Source organism: Mus pahari, chromosome 16 (assembly GCF_900095145.1).
Source record: "Mus pahari chromosome 16, PAHARI_EIJ_v1.1, whole genome shotgun sequence".
Classification (NCBI taxonomy): Eukaryota; Metazoa; Chordata; class Mammalia; order Rodentia; family Muridae; genus Mus; species Mus pahari.
The window spans coordinates 62,478,317-62,499,528 of NC_034605.1; the positions used below are offsets into that span (position 1 = coordinate 62,478,317).

Genomic DNA, 21,212 nt, shown 5'->3' on the forward strand with positions numbered 1-21,212 from the left:
CAAGGACCACCAGCAGGCCAGAAACAGGGATGGAGGCAGGAGAATCAAGGACCACCAGCAGGCCAGAAACAGGGATGGAGGCAGGAGAATCAAGGTTCAACAGTAGGCCAGAAACAGGGATGGAGGCAGGGTGACCACTCCTGATGGACTGTCATGGTGGCCTGAGAACATAGAGATGGAGGAAGGACCAACAGCAGGCCAGAAACAGGGATGGAGGCAGGGGGACCACTCCTGATGGAATGTCATGGTGGCCTGAGAACGTAGAGATGGAGGAACATGTATGTGAATATCATTCCCTGCAGGCCTGAATGTAATGGGGTCTTGCAGAGGACCCTTCACAACCAGACTCTCCACTATCACTCAGGCACATGCAAGCAGTGCACTGTGGAGCGGGGCAGCTCCAACCTCACTGTGTGCACTGTGACTAGCAGCCTATTCTGCTGACTCCACAGATGACAGTGCTCAAGTCTAGATGAGATTTACACAAGAACGGATAGAGGCAGTAGAAGGGGGAATGTAAAATAAACCAACAAGCCCAAGTTCACATAGCACAGAACAAATGGGAACTCTGGAATCTAGAACCTCCATACACACTCCACTCCTCTTCCCTTCAGGGAATCTACTATGGTAGATCTCATTTGACAAACCTTCCTTCAAGACCTAGCCCTTTCATGTCCCCCTGGCTCCAATTTATAATCCCAAAGCCTTCTGTCTATCCACTCCAATAAAAGGAGACACAGGCCTTTTAACTTTTCTGCTGTCCTAATTACATTCCTCATTATTACGAGGCAGGCATTCAATGCTATAGCTGGACAGACTGCTTCTAAAGGCATTAGGTTTTAAGTGGAGCCTTCTAGCTGCTATTTAGTTCTTTGTGTAATTTACATTCCATTTCTATCATATAATTCCTTATTTAAATGACTATACAGTCTTTTCTGTTCTATAACCAGCGAACATAGTTTGTCCTTATGAAGTATACATGTAGGATGCTTAGGAAAGGGACAGTATGTCTCAACTGACCCAGAAAGAGACCCAGAGCAAGCAAGAGTGAGTTACAATAAACATCAAAGCCCAGCTCAGAACTAAAACCTAAGCACTATCTAATCTTTCAACTTCAGTTTCTTTGCATAACCTGAGAAGCCACACAAAACTTATCTTTAGAGATGGCTTCTCATTTGAGGACAATACCTTCTCAACATACAAAGTAAACGGTACCTCTGTGTGTGTGCATACCCGTAAGTGTTGTTCACAAGAACAGAGGCTGTATTGTAATACTTTGATCTCTATATAAAAGATTAGGAAACTCATGGTTTTTTTTTTTTTTTTTTTTGGTTTTTCGAGACAGGGTTTCTCTGTATAGCTCTGGCTGTCCTGGAACTCACTTGGTAGACTAGGCTGGCCTCGAACTCAGAAATCCGCCTGCCTCTGCCTCCCGAGTGCTGGGATTAAAGGCCTGCGCCACCAGGCCCGGCAGGAAACTCATGTTTAAAGAAAGTATTTTGTCAAGTGTGGCTTACATCTGCAATCCTACGTACTTAGAAGGCCGAAGCAAGAGTTGTGAGTTCAAGGCCAGCCTGGACTCACATGACCACATTTCAAAAACAACTACTCACAAACAAACAAACAAACCCATCTAAACCCAATTAATCAAGTAGCCAACCCACCTGGCAAACAGATAGCCAGGCATGAGGCTGCACATCTATAATCCCAGAACTGGAGGTAAAGGTAGGCAGATCAAGATCAGCCTCAGTTACAGAGTAAGCTTGAGGCTAGCCCACACTACATGTTTAAGACAGGGCTGGGGTTGTAGTTCAGTGGTAGAGCACTTGCATCTGATGGGCAAGGCCTCAGATTCTACCCCCAGCTACAGGGAGACAAGCAAGCAGACAAACATTCACCTACACTATTTTGTAAGAACATTTGAGGTCTGCACATCAACTGCAGGATCTACCCCTTTTTATAGCTCTAAATACTTCAGAAACCACCTACAACAGTCTTCTAGATTTGAGATCAAGATACATGACTTAAATACCTCACCTGCCTCGAATATGCTTTCTACTGAGACCATTACTAGCAATCCTTTTCTATATCAGACTGTAGAACATTTTAACGACGCCTATGTTGCACATATTTGTAATAACTCAGCATACTTCCTCATTGGCAGGAATAAATTCTACATACATAAAACAGTAAAGAAAAAGAGAGAAGTACTTTAGTACAGGTATGGAAGTACCTGAGTGCTTTCTGAGGACTCGTGCCAGCTCCTCAATAGTTCTTACACAGTCCAGCCCCTGCAGGAAAGGCACAAACAACAGAAGGGAAATCAGGATGCAAGCTGGAACTATTGGCACACACCTGTCATCTTAGCTACTCTGGAGACTGAGCAAGACAGTCACCACTTAAAAGGCTGTCCTGGGCTGCAAAAGAAGTTCAAAGCCAGCCTGGGTGACCTAGAAGACTAAGGGCAAGGGCTCTGTAGCTCAGTGCTAGAGTGGTTGGCTAGCTTGTGAGGTTCTGGGTCAGACATAAAACAAAACAGTAACAGTAAACTGTACCTTCGAAGACAGTGAGATTAATTTCGAATCTTTTTCTTTAGTGTGCACATGTGTATGTGTGTGTGTATGACTGGGTGTGGGGACATGTGTCAGGACATTACATGTGTGAAAGACAACATGCATGGAGGTCAGAAAACAACCTTGAGGAATCATTTCTTCTTCCACTGTGGGATTCAGGCATTGAACTCCAGTCATCAGGGCGGTACTGCAAGCACTTTTATCCACTGTGCAATCATCAGCCCAACTTCAGATGGGTTTATTTTCCTTTTTAGGTGAGCATCAGTTACCATACATACAAAACACCCTAAGACTATGCAAGCCTCCAAACATACCTTAATTGCTTTTGGATGTACAACAAAAGAGAAAATAGGAGCTTCCAGCAAGGTCTTTAAACCATGAAGACATTCACTTCCCCTCCCTTGGAAGAATACCTTAGGTGTGGACATGCAAGAGAAGTGTCTGTGCTCTGTCTCACCTATGCTGGATGTAGCTATATCTATACACAGTTGTACGAAGACCTGATGGCTTGCTGTGGAGAATGGTCTAACTCAGTCCCCTTCCTGCTAGGACTAGCTAACATTAAAGTCGAGCAGCAACTTGGAATGGTAGTTTTGCTGTTTTTCAGACCAAAGGGTCTGCGTGAAGCCCAGTTTGACCTCAGATTCAAAGCCCTCTTGCCTATGTCCCCTTTGTTTTGGAATACAAGCACATACCACTGTCCCTTGGCATGTTAAAGTATGGTTGTCCTCCCCACTGGAGTAAATCCTGACGGTTACACAGACCCTACAACCTATTCAGAATTTTACTTTAGAAATACTGTCAAAGGTAGTTTTTAAACCACATTAATGAGGACCAACTCTGAGGGGATATAGTGGGTTATTCCTTATGGTAGACCTAATCTCATCCCACACCATTCAACAAATCCCAGGTAGACCCTGGTTTTGGCTATTCTCCTGAAATCAGCAACACCCGCAGAATGCAGATTCAGAACAAAGCCACGAGAGCCCCTGAGCAGTGGCAGTGTAGTAACTACATCAACAGCTTCTACATCAGCACTGCCTCTGAAAAGGGTCCCTCAGTGACAGGTGTGGCTGGAAGGATGGCCCCCACCTGGCATGCACAAGGCACTAGATCCTGTCTCCAGCACTTTTCAGACTTACTCTGTTATCAGAAATAAAGCAGCCTCAGAGAATACATCCAGGTCTGGGTGTGGTACTATGCTAATAAAACTGTAAAAACAGGCTGTAAAGAGTGTCCTGAGGGCACATGTCACAGGCTCAGGACTCAGGCTGAGGCAGGAGGATAAAGAGTTGCAGACAAGTCTGTCTTCAGGGAGAGAGGAACAAATCACACTACCACCACCACTACAAGCAGGCTCTGAGCTGCATCTCAGCATAAGGCTCCTCTCTGCTGTCTCCTGATACACATGATCAAAGCCACCCAAGACAGAATTTCTCAAAGCAGAAGGGAACAGAAATTATTACTTCTGTTATCTACCAAAGGACACATGTTTTTGTGCTGATAAAGAGCAAGTTTGTCTCAAATGCAGGTCCTGAACTATAAAGTTAATACTCACCATGTACAAGCAAACCAACATCACAGGTAACGGGGATAGGTGTGCTGGTCTAGTAGCCAAGCCAATGGGCACTGGTGAAGGTGGTCTAGCTTCACGGAATCTAGTCCAATCTGTACTACACTGGAAAAGCCCCTTTAAAGCTATCTAGTCTCTGTGTGTTTGTGTGTATGTGTGTGCGTGTGCGTGTTTGGTGAGACAGGCTCTTGCTACACAGCACAGGCTGACCTTGAACTTCTAGCAAACCTCCTTCATGAGGCTCCAGGAGCTGGGACCACAGGTGTGTACCACCCATGCCCAGCCAGAGCTTTGTTCTACTCTTCACACCCCCTCCAAGAGTGTCACGCAGATGCCAGAGGCTGTGCTTCCTGGTGCACTGCATGTGGAATGCCCCGTACATTCCAGATGCCTCGCAGTTCTGCCAGTGAGGACGGCACTAACCACATGCTCACAGCACATGTGTGTTCACGTGGCAACCGTACCTCAGCAGTCTCATGTCCGTTAATCGTCATACAGACGTCAAGGTCACTCTGTTTGAACCCAAATCCATTTTTGGAGGAGCCAAACAAGCTCAATTTAGTTCCTGTTAGGGACAGATGACAAGTAATAGCTCATTACCTGAGAACATGTAATTGGTTTTTATTTAAAAAATGCCCCTTTCATGAATCCAAAATACCAATTGCTAACTATCCTCTGGTAATTATGGTCTTCAAATATTTTATAACAGTTATTTACTTATTTACTTATTATGTCAGCATGTGTGCATAGGGAGGTCAGAGGATAACATAAACATGCAGGAGTTGGGTTTTCCTTCCATCATCTGAGTGGTGAAGACAGGGACCAGGCTTGGCAGGAAGGCCATTTATCTGTTGAGCCATCTTGCCAGCCTCAGCATCTTTTAGCATCTCAGCCTAAGCATTTATTCTTAATGATTTCCTTAGTTTACTTAAATACAAAAGCTGTATATGACATGAAAGAATAGTGGACATCACTTTATACCAAAATGCAAGGATGTTTCAAAGAAAGATATAGACCGGGCTGGTGAGATGGCTCAGTCGGGTAAGAGCACCCGACTGTTCTTCCGAAGGTCCGGAGTTCAAATCCCAGCAACCACATGGTGGCTCATAACCATCCGTAACAAGATCTGACGCCCTCTTCTGGAGTGTCTGAAGACAGCTACAGTGTACTTACATATAATAAATAAATAAATTTAAAAAAAATATATATAGACCATCCTATGACATTTCATACTGTAAGAGCAATGCTTTCTACGTACTTTAAAAGATTGGTTTTTACCTTTGTGTGTGCCTCAATATGTAAGTGCATATACTCAGAGATCAGAGTATCTGCAAGCCATTTCTGTAGCTCCTGTAAGTGTGTGTGACTTAACTGCAGTTCCCAGTGAATTCACCTCTTATGGCCTGGGTGATCCCACACTGCCATTTTCCTATTGGTAATTAGGTATGCTGTGAAGTTAATGTGCCTGCAATATGTATGTTACCTTTCTTTTTCTAAAGAGAAAAAAAAATATTTACCTGGAAAATCCTGTTTTATGAAACTTTCTAGATTTTGCCGGATATGTTCACGAGCCTGATCTTCTACAATAGTTGGAGAAAAATCCTCTGTTTAAAAAACAGATAGGTATAATGAGAAGGGGAGTGGCTTTAAAAAGTTGACATTTCTCAAAAAAGCTTATATATATATATATATATATATATATATATACACTTAGAAAAAGAAAACTTACAAGCTTCAAAAACCAGATTTTTATCCTTCTCAACACAGTGCTAGCAATAAAAACAAATAGCTCCCGTCCCAATCCTGTGGCACACGGCTGTAATCCCAGCACTGGACGGCAGGGAGAGCTTCACTTCGAGGTCCAAGCCAGCCAGGGACACACAGAACACCCTGCCTGGAAAGGAGTCTAACCCCAAGAACTGCTCTGGAAATGGAAGCCAACTGGGGCAAGGGCTCTAGCCCTGGGCTGTCAGGATCCTCTAGAGAGGGAGCAGAGGTGTCTGTGAGTTATTCTGTTTTTAATTGGAAACCCAGTTTTCTTCCTTAACATCTGAAAAAGCTTAACAAAAAACAAAAATGTCAATGGTAGCTAGACACGGTAGTATATGTCTACGGTCCTGAATATTTGGGAGGCTGAGGCAGAGGAGGGTTTGGACCCCAAAATTCAGTAACAGAGTGAGACCCTAGTAGGAAGAGAGGGAAGGAGGGATTAGGTTGGACATGATGGTGCCTGCCTGTAATCCCAGCATCTGGAGGCAATTTCAATGGCAACTTCAGGGAGAGAGCCTGCTGGGGTACAGGGAGCTTAAGTACCAGTCAGGGTGGAGCCCTGAGCACATCCAGGCTAAGCAGCAGCAGGCTTCTTCAGAAATAGAAATGAAACTTCTCTCAGCACCAGTGCTTCCTCAAATGGATGTTCCCTAAAGAGCTTGCATGTGGGCTGTTCAAAGTATTCTTTCCCTCCAGGTAGAGGCACCATCATAGAAAAGGGAGCTCAGGGAGCCCGAGAGCCCAGGGCCAAGGGGCGTCAGGCACAAGAGGACTGCTGCTCTCATGCACTCACAGAAGCTGAAGCTGCCTGCAAGACCAAGCCTGTCACTATTCTAGCATGGGGGATGGGGTAGGGAGCTGACAGTGGATGGCCCCCACATCCGGGAGTCTACCTGCAGCATGGCCTGGATTGAGTCAGTTAGGGCGAGAAGAGGGAGTGGATGCAGGAGGAGCTGGGGGAGGGGTGGTAGGTGCCCATGCTCACCACACACTGTCCGCAATCCTCAGAGTACTAACTGTGAGGCTGGCAGCACCTCTGGTGACTCCTGAGGGTCACCCCTGTGGCACATCAGGTGAACACACAACACTTACTGTAACACTGGACGCAGACTTGATCTAAGATGTTTGAGAACTTGGGTGTCAGGGGTGGCAACGGTTCCAGCTGGACTCTCTTGAAGTCCTCAGGACAGTCCTTCTTTAGGTGGCCTTCTCGCTTACACAAGCTGCACACTACTGTGGGGGACTGTAGGGAGATGGTAAACCAAAACACGAGTGTCTGTGAATCTTTGCACATCTACACATCTACATGTATAGCCTAAAATAAAGCTACTCCGCGGGCCTGAGGTGGGACATGCTACTCTGGGGATGGCAATGGGAAGCGAACTGTCTGTCGTCTACGCACATCCCCATCAGGGTCAGGGGGGACAGAGATCACAGCGCATGAACAGAAATGGGTTAAACCACACCAAACGGGAAGCTATTGGTCCAGTTCATAGAAACTGAAATCAGGGCTGACAAGTAGCTCAGCTGGTAAATGGCACTTGGTGCCAAGTCTGGAGACCTCAGTTCAATTCCTGGGACCCACAGAAAGGAAAGAAAGAAAAAGAGAGAACTGACTTCCTCAATCCAATTGCTCAGAGGGGACAGAGAGTAAACTCGAAACACTACCCGCTGGAGTTTAGAGTCCCAGACCGAAGCCTATCAGCAACGATTACCTTGCCTTTGGTGAAAGTCAGTTTTCTAAATTCGTAGAAGAACTCAGGCTGCTCCCCAGGTGAATTTTCCTCAGGAAAGCTTTCTTCTTTAAGCGTTATTCTATTTAGGTCTATGAGCAGAGCCCCACCCATGTGTTCTCCACATTCTCCTGGATCTTCATCCTTAGCAGGCTCAGCAAAGTCATCTTCTTCAGAGAGGGCATCCTCCTCACCTGACCCAGCATACCTGCTGTCCACCTGATGTTCATTAGCAACTCCCTCCTCATCTTCTGTAAGGTTAATGCTGAGCCTGGGCTCCTCCTCCTCCTCCTCTTCCTCCTCTTCTTCCTCTCCCTCATCAAAGTGCATGGCTGATGATGTTCGGCCCTGGACTGAAGGGGAAAAGCAACTCAGAGCTTCTTCTTCTAGTTCCTCAGCGCCTTCTGTGCTCTCTTCATTGACATCAGCCTTGTCGTCCAAAGAGGCACAGCTATTACACTCTTCAGCTCTAGCATTCCAGAGCCCTACTAACTCCAGAGTGTTGTCTGCCTGGAGACCACACAGGCTGCTGTCACAGTTCTGAAATTCTGGGTGCCTGCTGCTGCTTAAACAGTCATCAGTGCTCAAAGGATGCTTGGTCTTCCTTCTGACTCCCTCGTTGTCACCTCCTGTTTCCTGATGCTCTGTTGTGGCATCCTCCAAACCCTCACAACTGGCCTCTGCCTGGACACAGCCAGAGCTCTCCTGGTGGGCTGGGATGTGCACACCTCCCGTCTTCTCCTTTGGTGGGCTTCCCAACTCCTCAGTGGCACTCCTAAGAGGAAGTAGTTGTGCTCTGCAGGCACCTGAGGTTTGAACACCAGGATCTTGAGCCACAGCTGCATTTCCCAGTTTATCAATATTTGTTGCTTGGGGCTCTAGGCCACCATTTTTTGCTTCTTTGTAAGGGTCTGAAATACAGGTGACTGGGCTAGGAGGCTTTGTGAGATTGGGTTTTGTAACTTTGTGTGGAAGAGCGAAATATTTATATGTTGTCCTCAAACAATGAAGTATATACTCAAACACAGGTTGGTTATTCAGGGTCCTTGCCACATTTCTTTTAACAGAATAGGGGTCTGTAACAAAAAGAGAGAGGAAAAAAAAGAAAGCCACCATTTCATACATTTCTGTTTCATGATGCTTAACATTAGATTTTCCAAGATAAAGCAGGTAACAACAACAGTAGAGTGAATCATGCATCTTACATGCTTTAAACACTTTACAAAAACAACCCGGGTGGGAGTGGGGCAGCAGTTAGGAGCTGAAAGCAATGCGTCGAATTCTCAGGGAACTGATGCCCCTTCCCTAGCTGCTCAGTGACCGGAGGTAGGAAAGATGTTGTCAGTGTGGCTCCTGAGCTGTGGGGAACTCAGGAGCTTCCGACAGACAGCCTTGTGGCTGAGCGAGCAAGTGCTCTGGACCTCACTCCGCCAGCCCTGCGGTGCGGCAAGCTTACCTCCACTCTTCCGCCCCGGGAGGCCCCATCACTGAAGTGGCTGGCCTGAGTTTCAGGGGCGAGAGGGAGGCACCAGGAGGAGACACCACTTCTCTCAAGCTTTTTTCCTCCCCTAGAACTCCAGCAGGTTAGGCAATTGGCCAGAAGAGCTGAGCCAGAGAAACTGCAGGGGAGGGTTTAAAAATGTGAGATTCCCCATGACTGCACACAGAATTTATGCAAAAAGAAAAAAAAATCTTATGCAACATAAAACTTGAAAAAAAAATCAAGCAAAACTGAGATTTCCATGTGGGAGTTTTGCTGCTGTTCTTAAGTTAAAGGAGGAGAGCTAAGATTTCTAGAAGGTTCCAACCTCCTGACTCTGCAAAGGGACAGCTTTCACTACAAGGTGTTTTCTATGCAGAAATGACTGCTTTCTGCTTTGAAAATAGCTCTGTTTCCTCCCCTGAAGCCAACCAACCCTAAGAACAGCGTTTTTCACAAGAAAAAGTATTTCATTCATCTTTGCAAAACTGAAGCTCAACAGGGATTCCCGAGATGCTAGACGCTCAAACACCAGTGTGAGGATGGTAGAAAGAGGGAGTAAGAACCCACAGGTCGCAGGGAAGCTGGGAGAGCAGTTTACAGAGCAGGGGTCAGGTGCCTGCAGCCAGTCACTTGACAGCTAAGACCTTCACCTTGGGGTAAGTAAGCCCGCTGCCCTCACCCCAGTGCACCGCATGCAGGAGGCCAGTGTCTGTTTTACCTTCAGACCAGGCCTACCTCTGCTAGGAACTGTAAGAGAAGGTGACAGAAGTGGGCTGTTAGACTGGCACCACGTCAAAGTTATCCAACATTATTACCTTCAATCGCGATACGCTTTTTGGGCCAGTCCTTTGATTCCCGTGATATCAATTCTTTGACTCGAATACTGATCACTAAATCAGCCAGATTAAACTCTAAAGCATAGAACCGCAGCAATTCCACCCAGAGTTGCCCGACTGGCACTGAAGGCTGATGTTTTATATTAAATGTCAATGGCACCTATGGATGACAATGAACACAGAGGTTAACTCATACAGCAGCTCACCCTGACAAGGAACACAGAGGTTAACTCATACAGCAGCTCACCCTGACAAGGTCAGTCAAACCTACATGAAAAAAATGAAGACTCTGGAAAACCGTGAGCTTGACAATCCATCTAGATAATCTAATATGTTCTATTTGGTCAGGAGTGAACAGCACTGCACTGCACCCTGGGATTCGAGCATGCTAACACTCAGCCATTATCCCAGGAATTTCACCACAGGAGAGGACAGGACAGTGTCATGTAGCCGGACAGCACAGCTAACTGTGAAGTCTCAGCAGGTGGAGAGGCCCCTGCGAAGGCTGAAGCATTGCTGCTGCTGGAGGCACCTTCGCAGGTGTGGATATCCACAGCCTGGTACTGCTAAGGCAGGGAGGAGAAGGAAACTCACTGTCACTGCCCCAACATACTATACCTGCCAAGCGCGATTTAGTTCTAAAGTCAAATCATAGCTGATATCAGAAATTGACACTAGTTTGTCAATCACAGACTTCTGACAAGTTCCAATAACAGATGTTTCACAATGAAAGTACACAGGACTTAAGACAGCAGGAGCAGGGGAAAGGCCCCAGTGTGACTCAGTTCACAGCTCTTTGCAGCTCTCTGCAACTTAGTTTCTCCTCTCTCTGATCAGCAGCACGGGCAGGATAACGGCTGTGTGACGAGTTTAGTTTAAGAATCACACTCTGCCAGGTACTAGCTGTGATGAGCTTGGTCATGGTCTATAACGTGTCTAAGACTTGGATTCCTCACCTGGGAAACGGGGATAACAGTACCCACCTCATAGGGCTGTTGGGAGGACTGAGTGAGATAGTGTCTGTAAAGTGCTTAGCACAGTGCCTGGCAGACAGTGTTCAAAAAATGGTCGCTATCATTATCTGCAGAGTAGGGATGATACACCTATAACACAGGACAGTGATGTGGATTAAATCAGAGCCAAGGGAAAGCAGCTGGCAGACCTGGTTGCTCTCTGCCCTTTTTCTCAGGTACTATCTTTTGAAGAAAAGCAAACATCACTGAAACGCAATGTGACACCTGTAAGATGCTTTAGAGGTCACTCGGCTCAACTCCCAAGTGCTACAAGGGGGAACTGAAAGTCTGAGAATGTTTGTATTTGTAGCTGACAGGGCTCAGCAGAAAGAGGCAGCAGAGCTTAACACAGCACCACTCTCACATTAAGTACATTCTAGAGGTTGTTTAACCTCTCCAAGTAACACTTTTGAAGTAAAATATTAAATGGACACATAGCAATGACTTTTTCTTCACACTATTCTCTAATTCACAATGAATAAAACATCTTTCCATCCAAAGTTTGTTTTTTTTTTTTGTTGTTTTTCGAGACAGGGTTTCTCTGTGTAGCCCTGGCTGTCCTGGAACTCACTTTGTAGACCAGGCTGGCCTCGAACTCAGAAATCCACCTGCCTCTGCCTCCCGAGTGCTGGGATTAAAGGCGTGCACTGCCACGCCCGGCCCATCCAAAGTTTTTGAGTTTATCTACAATCACACTTCTAACACCACACTTCAGAATAAGAGGTGTGACACTCAATTAGTAAATCTTGGGCCTATGGATTCTGCCAATCCTGAGTCATGTGGTGGACTACAGGCAGTGCTGAGACCCCTGAGGGGAATGGACATGTCTTGGTCCCACACTGTAACCAAGAACATGGGAACCAGAGAATCTTGCTGAATTTCACCTCTTTATCCACAGCCATTTGTAGTCTTATGAAGGACTTTTAAGTCTCTCACTGAAATTTCTTCAAAGCATCTGAGCAAGGAACTTCAGACACCACTGGTTCTGACCTGTCTTTTCACAGTAGAGAGCACTCTTTTCTAGTAAAGTGAAAATAGCGGCTAGTTTTGACAGTGTGCTCACCACACGCCTGGCACTGAGTCAGACACTCTAGGAATCAATGATGCTTCCAGAGGGCACCAAGATTATCTGTGGAGAGGAAGCCGGGGCCTAGGAAGAGTAAGTGACCTGCCCAAGGACACAGAGCTACAAAGTCAGAGCTGGGACACAAATTCACACACACTGTCTAAGAGCTCGGGCTGCTGCCCACAACCAAAACCCACACAGAAAACAGAATGGTGCTATGTAGGGTCATCAGGGTCAGGGCATCTCCCCTATCACCCCCAGTTCCAGGAGTCTGAAGTCCACAGTTCACCACAGTCTCATCTGAGGCATGTATAAGCCAGGAACCAGAGGGGGCATGGCTTGTTAATGTGCAGTGGGCTTAGAACCATGAATCTCAGTCCGAGAAGGATTTATGACAGTCATTGCCCATGTAAGGACCCTACTCAGTATCTTTAAGAGGCCTCTACATACAGAAGAAGCCATGTAAGTAATGGTGATTGCACGTTTTCAACTTGCTTCATTGCCTGTTTACTCAAGAAGCTGCATAGAAAAGAAAATGGAATGTCATGAGCTAGTGCATCAGTGTGTGGGCTAGTGCATCAGTGTGTGGGCTAGTGCATCAGTGTGTGGGNTAGTGCATCANTGTGTGGGCTAGTGCATCAGTGTGTGGGNTAGTGCATCAGTGTGTGGGTTAGTGCATCAGTGTGTGGGCTAGTGTATCAGTGTGTGAGCTAGTACATCAGTGTGTGAGCTAGTGCATCAGTGCGTGAGCTAGTGCATCAGTGTATGGGCTCCTTAAGGGGTAAACTGGGGCAAGCAGCAGACAGCCCCAGCCCAGTCACAGTCTGCTCACCACAGAGAAGACTGGCACCCAGCTTACCACTCTACTCACACTAGTCATGCTACGGAGTCAGCCTAGGAACATGGATGAAGAACGTATGGTCTCTATATAAAAAATGGAATTGTATTTGCCCATAAAGAGGAAATTATGGTGCTTGCATGAAAATGTACACAAATAAAGATTACATTAAAATAAGTTAGTCTCACAGACATGAACAACCCATATTTTGTCTCATATGCAGAATGGAAGGGCAGACTAAGGCACAGCAGTTAAAAAGGGTCTATTAGGAACAGGGACAAGGAACAGGGGTAGGGGACAGGTGGGCCAAAGAAGGGGAACAGAGGACTAAACAAGGTCAAAGCATACTACAATCGTGCAGAGAAATGCTGTGTGTAATGAGACCCATGCCTGTGTATAATTAACTAACACTACATTCAGAAACTGTTAAGACAAAGCCAGGGATGGCAGTTCATGGCCACAATCCCAGGACTTCCAGAGGCTGAGGCTGGAAGACTGCCATGAGTCCAGACTACCGTGGGCTACATAATAAGGTCCAGACTGAGCCTGGGAAACCAAGTGAGACCCAGAACCCAAACAAATGTAAACAGAAGGGCAGTGAAGAGAACAGGGAGACAGAGCAATGTGCAAATGCCACAGCTGGAGCCCGAAGGGAAGGTCAGTTTATGACCAGAGAGGAATGCACAGACAGACCTGTCCCTTCTTTGCTGCAGTCTCCTTGGGTGCCTCCTCTTTGGCTGAGCTGGTGTCCCCTGTGCTGTTGTCAGTGTACTCCCAGACCACAGAGTCTTTCTCAACGTCTTTAAGGCTGAAATTCCCTAATTTATTTAATGAGAATTCTTCAATCTAGAAAAAAAAAATTAAACATATCTTACTATAAAGCACAAACAATTGTGTGAAACCAGAGCATTAAGATGCTGGTAGGAACTTAGTGGTGGCAGCCCATGCCTTTAATCCCAGCACTTGGGAGGCAGAGGCAGGCAGACTTCTGTGGGTTCTGGCTAGCCTGGACTACAGAGCAAGTTCCAGGACAGCAAGGGCTACACAGAAACCCAGTCTCAAAAAACCAAAGAGAAAAAGAACTGTTGGTAGGGATAGAAACAACACATGCTATCTATACTTCACTGATGAAAGAGGGGATGGCAGACAGTGGGCAGGCAAGAGCACTTGCTGTGTAGGCCTGATGACCTCAGTCCAATCTCCAAGTGCGACCAAGGAGCTGTTCTCTGTCTTCCACATGCGTGCTGTTACATGTGTGCACGGCCAGACACAATAACGAGTAACATTATGGTAAGAAGAAATACAAAAGCTCACCAAACACCTTTGAGATTTGGTAACTAAAGTCTGTTTTCAGAGTAAAAGTCAGGGTTCTGACTTGCAAAAGGCACAATGACTCTACAAAGTCAGTTTTCAGTATCCTGGGGTAGAGCTTAGCTGCAGGGTACTTTCTTACCTATCATGCCTGAGACCCTTCACAAAACTGGAAACAAACATACAAAACCAAACCAAACTACCATAGCAGGGAAGGAAAGAAAGCTTCTTCTCTTGACCCATGTTGACCTGAAGAGGAGAAGCCCATCAGCATGTCCACAAGCTTGTCTCCCATCAGCATGCCCACAGGCTTGTCTCCCACTAGCATGCCCACAAGCTTGTCTCCCAGACAAGTCTGCATTCTGTCAAGTTGACAGCATACTCATCACACCTAACTCAACAGTTAATGAACATATTACACTGTGCGATGGGCTCCTGAACACACATCTTCGGGCAGTGGTCATGAGTCAGTGACTTAGCTAACAGCATTCCTACTGAAGTGTGAGAGCTCATGGTTCGCCTCAGTCTTTCCCAGGGCCTCCCTAACACCTGCTATTCCAGTGCATCACGGCTGCACTCTTTTCTCTTGCTCTAACCCAGCACCCAGAATGGCTCCAGAGGACAGCGTTCCCTAACAATTCTCCCAAAAGCACTATGGTGGACAGGGCGTGGCACTTAGATGCATGCCCTCAGTGTTCTTGAAGTCAGTGCTTTATTTCTGGTCTTCATCATTTTTCTTCGTTTTGTGAATCCAGGAAAGGGCTCTACCACACTGACCAATTCTTGGTCCTTAACAATGGTCTTCAAACAGCAAAAAGTTTTAGAACTTAAAAAAGTTTTAGAACTTAAAAAGTTTCGTGATTTTTAAACTTGATATGGATTATAATTTTAGTTTTCTAAGAAAACTGCCACAATGGGGATGAACTTCTATCCCTCTGGAACTCTAAGTCCCAAATAAACCCTTCCTTCTAGAAGGTGCCTTTGTCATAGTATACCCTGGCTAGTTTTATGACAACTTGACACAAGCAGGCTACGATCAGATTCTGTTTCTTTGGTTTTATAGGCTATAGGGGAAGCCAGAGATACAAACTGCTATGTCCTAGAAACTCTGCAGCCTCAGACAATGCTCAACCCAGGTGTCTGAGGTAGCATGGGCAACAGTGGAGCCCAGTGTAACTCAGTTACAAGGTGGCTCACAACTACCGGTAATGCGATCTGATGCCCTCTTCTGGTGTCACTCTGAAGAGAGTGACAGTGTATTCATATACATAAAATAAATAAAATCTTTAAAACTAGTATTATCCATGCACAGGATAACATTGCAATCAAACACTAATATTTCAGTAATGAAAGTATGGTAGAATAATTAAATACTTCGGATTTGGTTAAGTGTTTAGATATTTGTATAAGGAATGTAATAAAGTAACTATCAGACACAACTAGAACTTGTCATACCCATGATCCTAGATAAACTGGCAAGAGAGGTTCTTTTCTTTGCTGAAGGAAGAAAACAGCCATCAGAGCAAACACATATGGTGGTAGGCCTCCTTCTTCGGGGCGATCAATACTACAAAGCTACAAAAAAAAAAAAGAAAAAAAGAAAAAAAAGCTCATTAATGATATTAGTTTGGGGGTTGCTAGGTACTAAAACTATAACCTCAATGTCCTACCAAACTCTCTGCCACTGAGCCATATCCCCAGCTTCTGTAGGGTTTTTCTGATTTACCAGGTTAAAACCAGGGAATCCTGTTCATCCCAGACCCTAGCGCTGGAACCTTCTAGCATAGCTTTACCTGAATCAGTAAGAGCGTTAGCTAGGAATCCCTATTTTGAACTGGATGCTTTCCTGCTGTGGCTATGTTTGAGACAGGGTCTTGGTATGCACTAACTAGCTCAGGCTGTCCTGGAGCTTGAGAGCTTCTTGTCTCAGCCTCCTCAGTGCTGGAAATGTGTGCTAATGCCTGGCCAGCTGTCAATCGCATCACCATGAAATCATCTTCATTTGGGACTCTAACACTGCAAAACAACAATGTATCTAGAACACTAGGGAACTGTGAGACAATGACAATACCTTTTGTCTTTCTGAAGTCTCTGCCTTTGTCATTGAAAATGGTGTAAGAAGACTTATCTCAACCCACAAAGACACTAAAAAACAACTTCTTAGGTCATATTCCACAAGATTTGACCCAAACTTGATTTCTTTTTTTCTTTTGTTTTTTTGAGACAGGGTTTCTCTGTGTAGCCCTGGCTGTCCTGGAACTCACTCTATAGACCAGGCTGGCCTCGAACTCAGAATTTCGCCTGCCTCTGCCTCCTGAGTGCTGAGATTAAAGGCATGCACCAACACTGCCTGGCCCAAACTTGATTTTTAATAAACATTATAGCTCATTTTATCTTCTGAGGAATAATGTTGCACTAAATAGAAACTCTGACCTTCCTTTCTGTGTATATTAGTTTCTAGTCCAACAGTCTGACATCCACTCTATTTATGCCTATTAATATCTGGTGCAAGGCATGGTGGCACACATCTGTAATCTCAGTAACCAGGAGGCAAAAACAGAAGACAGCTGGAGCCTAGTCTATGTAGTGAGTTCCAGGCCAGCTAGCACTGCCAAAGCAAAACACACCCAACAAAAATACAAACAAACACAAACCAAGAAGGAGGAGGAGGAGGAGAAGGAAGAGAAGGGGGAGGGGAGGGGAAAGGGGAAAATGAGAAGGAGAAGGAGAAGGAGCAGCAGCACCGCCCCTGCCCCAACCATACCTTTGCCCAGTGTCTGAATGCAATCACCAGAGGAACCAGCCTGGGCTCTAGTTTTCCAAGAGCCGTTAGGTGCTTTGTGGTCAGCCAAGCGTTTTCGTTTCCTGCACTTACTTTACAAAGAAGGCCACTAGTGGGGAAGGGGAGGATGGGAGGGAAAGAAAGAAAACATGTTAGATAGGGGTCAGTCTTCTACATCAGAAAGTTCATACCAACAATAAAACCTAGACGGGAAGACCTTAAGTTCACGAGCAGCTTCACCTCAGATGTCGGATTTTAACAAGATTTACTTATTTCGTGTGTGACTGTTTTGCCTGAATGTTAGTATGCTGTGCACCACGTGCATGCACAGACCCCTAGAAGGTCAGAAGAGGCTACCTGATCCCTGGAACTGGAGGCCCGGGTGGTTGTGAGGCACTAAGTGGGTGCTGGGAATCAAACCCAGCACCTCGGCAAGAGCAGTCAGCGCTCTTCTCCAGCCCTGAAACGGAACTTTCTTTCTTTCTTTTTTTTTTTAAAGGCAACTATTTTTGAATTGACTTGTTTGTCAGAACTAGGACTGCATATTTTCAAATATTAAAAATATTTTGGAAAGAACACAGGAACAAAAATTATCAAAGGTCTGCTCTGCTCTGCTCATACCAAGGGTATAATGTTTTCTCCCAAGACAAAGGGATTTGCTTAATGACGAGTCAGCAGAGCCTACGAAGCTCCCGTTCAGTGGTGGTGGCAGCTTTCCAAGGGAAAAGAGTTGGACCTGTGGGGCCACCCCAGCACTATCTCAGGTGCCACAAATGCACAAACAACAATGGCACAGAAGGCGCTTACAGGAAGCCGCTGTTCTACCAGGCTGATTTCAGTCTAGCTGAAATGTGTGAAGACACTTCCAGCACTTTCTTTTCCCTTTCATCTTACAATGAAAGTATAGGCAAATGGCCAGGGAGAAGTACAAGTGGCAAGTAGACAAGAAACCTATAATTCGGTAAGTTAGACTCTCATAGGGATTTAACAAAGTATTTGTGATTTGTGCAATCTGAGAAGCTGGTGTACATCCCTGTGACCTCAGCACAGCAGTGGCACACTGCCACAAGCTGATGCCTGTCCTGGGTTACATGGCAAATGCAAGGCCATTCTGGGTTATCATGGTTAATTAGACCTTATCTCAAAAACCCCAAATAAATCACATAAAATAGTAGCTTAAAGACACAGAAACCTTTGCTTATCTCTGCACACCACCACAGGGACCCGGGCATGGAAATCAGCATCAACATCAATAAAGGAGTCTGAGGAAAGAGGAAAACATGGTCAAACAAGTTAGTTAAAACCTCTCTGTAAAGCAGACCCAGGAAAGCCTACGCACAGCTGTGGGTCTGAGAGGCCATTACCACACACAGCCCTCAGGTGACTTAGGAGGAGAGAACACTGTGTCCAAGAACCCAATCATCACAGACAGTGTCCTAATTTTTCAGAGCTAGTTAGTGTCTGATCAGAAATGACTGCAGTGCAGATGCAGCATTTAAATGTTATGTGGACAACATAATTAGGAATGCACACAGGAGAATAAAAACAGATGGATGTAAAAGCTACTAAATCATAGTGTCAAATATGTATTAGCTGAAACAAGATGAATGTTTAAGTGTTTCTCATACCCAAAGAGAAAGACTAGGACTGCCTAACTCAAGGAAAGGAGCGGCTTGTGGGGCCTAGCTGCTGAGAAAAGGCAGTAAGCCCCAAGGGGATACTGTATTGGACAAGACAGCTGATGGGTCCACTTGGGAGCAACTGTCTTTGAGCTCGTTAATCAGGTCAGGGCTCACCTATTTACCACATGTAACATTGATTTAAACCATCAATAGAGCAGATTATTATGAATGTACTCTTAAGAATAAATATCACATATTTTGCATTTTTCACTCACAGTCCAGGGCTCATTAATCCTACTATGTTCAAACTATATAATCCTACTATGCTGTCAAACTAACAGTCCGACTGGTGGTCCTGGGAGTGTTAGCTGGACTCTAGTTAATAATTCAAGGGCATTTACTTTTATTTTTGCTTTGGATTTTACCCATGAGTAATTTTTACAAGTAAATTTTCTACTTTCAGTTTGGTAGTAAGATATATTAAAATTTATAGACAGAAGACAAAATCAGAAGCAAAATGTGGAAGAATTTGGCCTTACCACTGTTCTTTAAACATTCTTGAACAAGTAAGAGGACATCTGGCTGAGACATCTAGGAAATAAATGAATGAATACATGAAATAATCCCTAAGCAATTTTGTTTTTCTGGTTATAATACAGTCTGAAGTTCCCCAAATTGCTTTCCAAATAAGAAATGCACATTGCTACAGGTGAAGAGAGTAGTCACTAGCCTGTGTAAGGCCAACAAAGAACATGTGAATCCCCACGCCTGGATGCATGCCTGGGCAAAGGACTTGCTACAAAGTAACCTTGTACAACTTACTCTTGAGGTAGTGAGCCCTTAGCTGTCCTAATGGTGGTTGGAAGGTGTTCTATTGCAACAATGTTCCTCTCACTCTGAAACACTGTAGCAACACAAAGCTACATGGTTCTAAAATCAACATCTCCCTTTTCAAAACTCCTTTCCACATTGGATCAAAACCCTTTAAAATTATAGAATGGATTCTTAAATGTTTCTTTTGTTATTGATTTGAAGTGTTTTATTTACAGACTTATTTTTATTTGTGTGTGTGTGTGTGTGTGTCACAGAAGAGATCAGAAGAGGGTGTCAAAACCCCAGAACATGAGTTATAGGAGGTTGTAAGCCATGTGCTGTAAGAGCCTGGAGTCAAACTAACATCCTCTGGAAAAGGAACAAGCACAGATAACTGCTGAGCCATCCCCCTAGCCTTTTGGCTTTTTAATATAGGGTCTTGCTCTACAGCTGAGGCTGGCATCAAACTCACAGTAATCCTTCTACGACTGCCTCCCAAATGCTTTGACTATAGGTAGGAGCCACCCTCCCAAATCAAGGGTCCTTAAAATTCTTACTGGTGTTAGGACAAAGTCAAATTCTTACTACATAGCCTTCAAGAATCTGTACAACGAAACTGGCCCAGGTCTGAGCATCCTAAGCAGAGCTCTGTGGAAATGTGCCCTCTGACGAAGCTAGTCTATGCTCAGAGCTTGTCACTCAGCTGTTTCTCTGCGAAGCTCACTATAGTTAATAGCTTACAATATAATTAATAACGTACAAGTGCCACCAGAGAGCCAGGCCTATCTTGTCCTTTATCACCTAGCATAGAGCCTACATACAGCAGGGACTTAGTGAAAATTTGCTGCATGAATGACACCAGATCAAAATAACTGCTAAGAATTTACTCTGGTAAATCACTTATCCAAATTTGAAACTTAAAATAATATTAAGGTTGGAGTTGGAAATGTAAGAACACATACTTTTTCCCAGAGGACACGAGCTTAGTTCCCAGCACCCACATAGGACATTTCTGGGGAGACTCTGGCCTCTGAAGGCACACCTGCACCCATGTGTAGATACCCACATGAACCCACACACACATACACAAACATTAAAATTAAATTCTTTAAGAAACAGTAAAGTCCGTGGGGTACCCAACCAGGGAGCTATAGAATTGAACACAGGAAGGAAGGAGAGGCTATGAACAAAAACATCAAGGAATCCAACCTCAGAATCTGTTTGTTGTTGTTTCAAAGACAGGATCTCACTGTGTAGCCCTGGCTGACCTGGAATTCATTATGTAGACTAGGCTGGTCTCAAACTCAAGAGACCCACCTACCTCTAGGACCAAAGGCATACACTACCATGCCTGGCCTCAGAATCTATACTTATGACAAACAATTAAACTGAGCATAGACTAACTGTAAACAAAACAGTGGGAAGCAGAGTGGGTAAATTGCTAATCTAAGTTTCTTCTGGCTTTAAAGTTCTGACTTATCTATGTTGTTGGGAATCATATTTTACCAGAACGTAGGCTTCTATATCTGGTGTGTGTGTGTCCGCATGCACACACATCGCTCCTGTGTGGACAGATCCTTACTTTATGCACACACTCGCTCCCGTGTGGACAGACCCTTACTTTATGCACACACTCGCTCCCATGTGGACAGATCCTTACTTTATGCACACACTCGCTCCCGTGTGGACAGATCCTTACTTTATGCACACACACTCGCTCCCATGTGGACAGATCCTTACTTTATGCACACACTCGCTCCTGTGTGGACAGATCCTTACTTTATGCACACACTCGCTCC

General features: G+C 45.0%; 1 protein-coding gene across 7 annotated transcripts in view; it reads right to left on the minus strand.

Annotated features, from left to right (window-relative positions):
• The window catches only part of Tut7 (terminal uridylyl transferase 7), a 54,248-nt gene that overhangs the window by 22,412 nt on the left and 10,624 nt on the right, over positions 1-21,212 (minus strand). For all 7 annotated transcript variants that reach the window (XM_029547325.1, XM_029547326.1, XM_021215408.2 and 4 more), the window contains exons 7-17: positions 19,140-19,191; positions 18,171-18,240; positions 16,961-17,087; positions 15,652-15,771; positions 13,579-13,731; positions 9,948-10,128; positions 7,632-8,725; positions 7,009-7,159; positions 5,664-5,750; positions 4,611-4,711; positions 2,234-2,291 (exon numbers count right to left, since the gene is read on the minus strand). In XM_029547325.1, the coding sequence (XP_029403185.1) occupies positions 2,234-2,291; positions 4,611-4,711; positions 5,664-5,750; positions 7,009-7,159; positions 7,632-8,725; positions 9,948-10,128; positions 13,579-13,731; positions 15,652-15,771; positions 16,961-17,087; positions 18,171-18,240; positions 19,140-19,191 (2,194 nt within the window). The remainder of the gene's footprint in view (positions 1-2,233; positions 2,292-4,610; positions 4,712-5,663; positions 5,751-7,008; positions 7,160-7,631; positions 8,726-9,947; positions 10,129-13,578; positions 13,732-15,651; positions 15,772-16,960; positions 17,088-18,170; positions 18,241-19,139; positions 19,192-21,212) is intronic.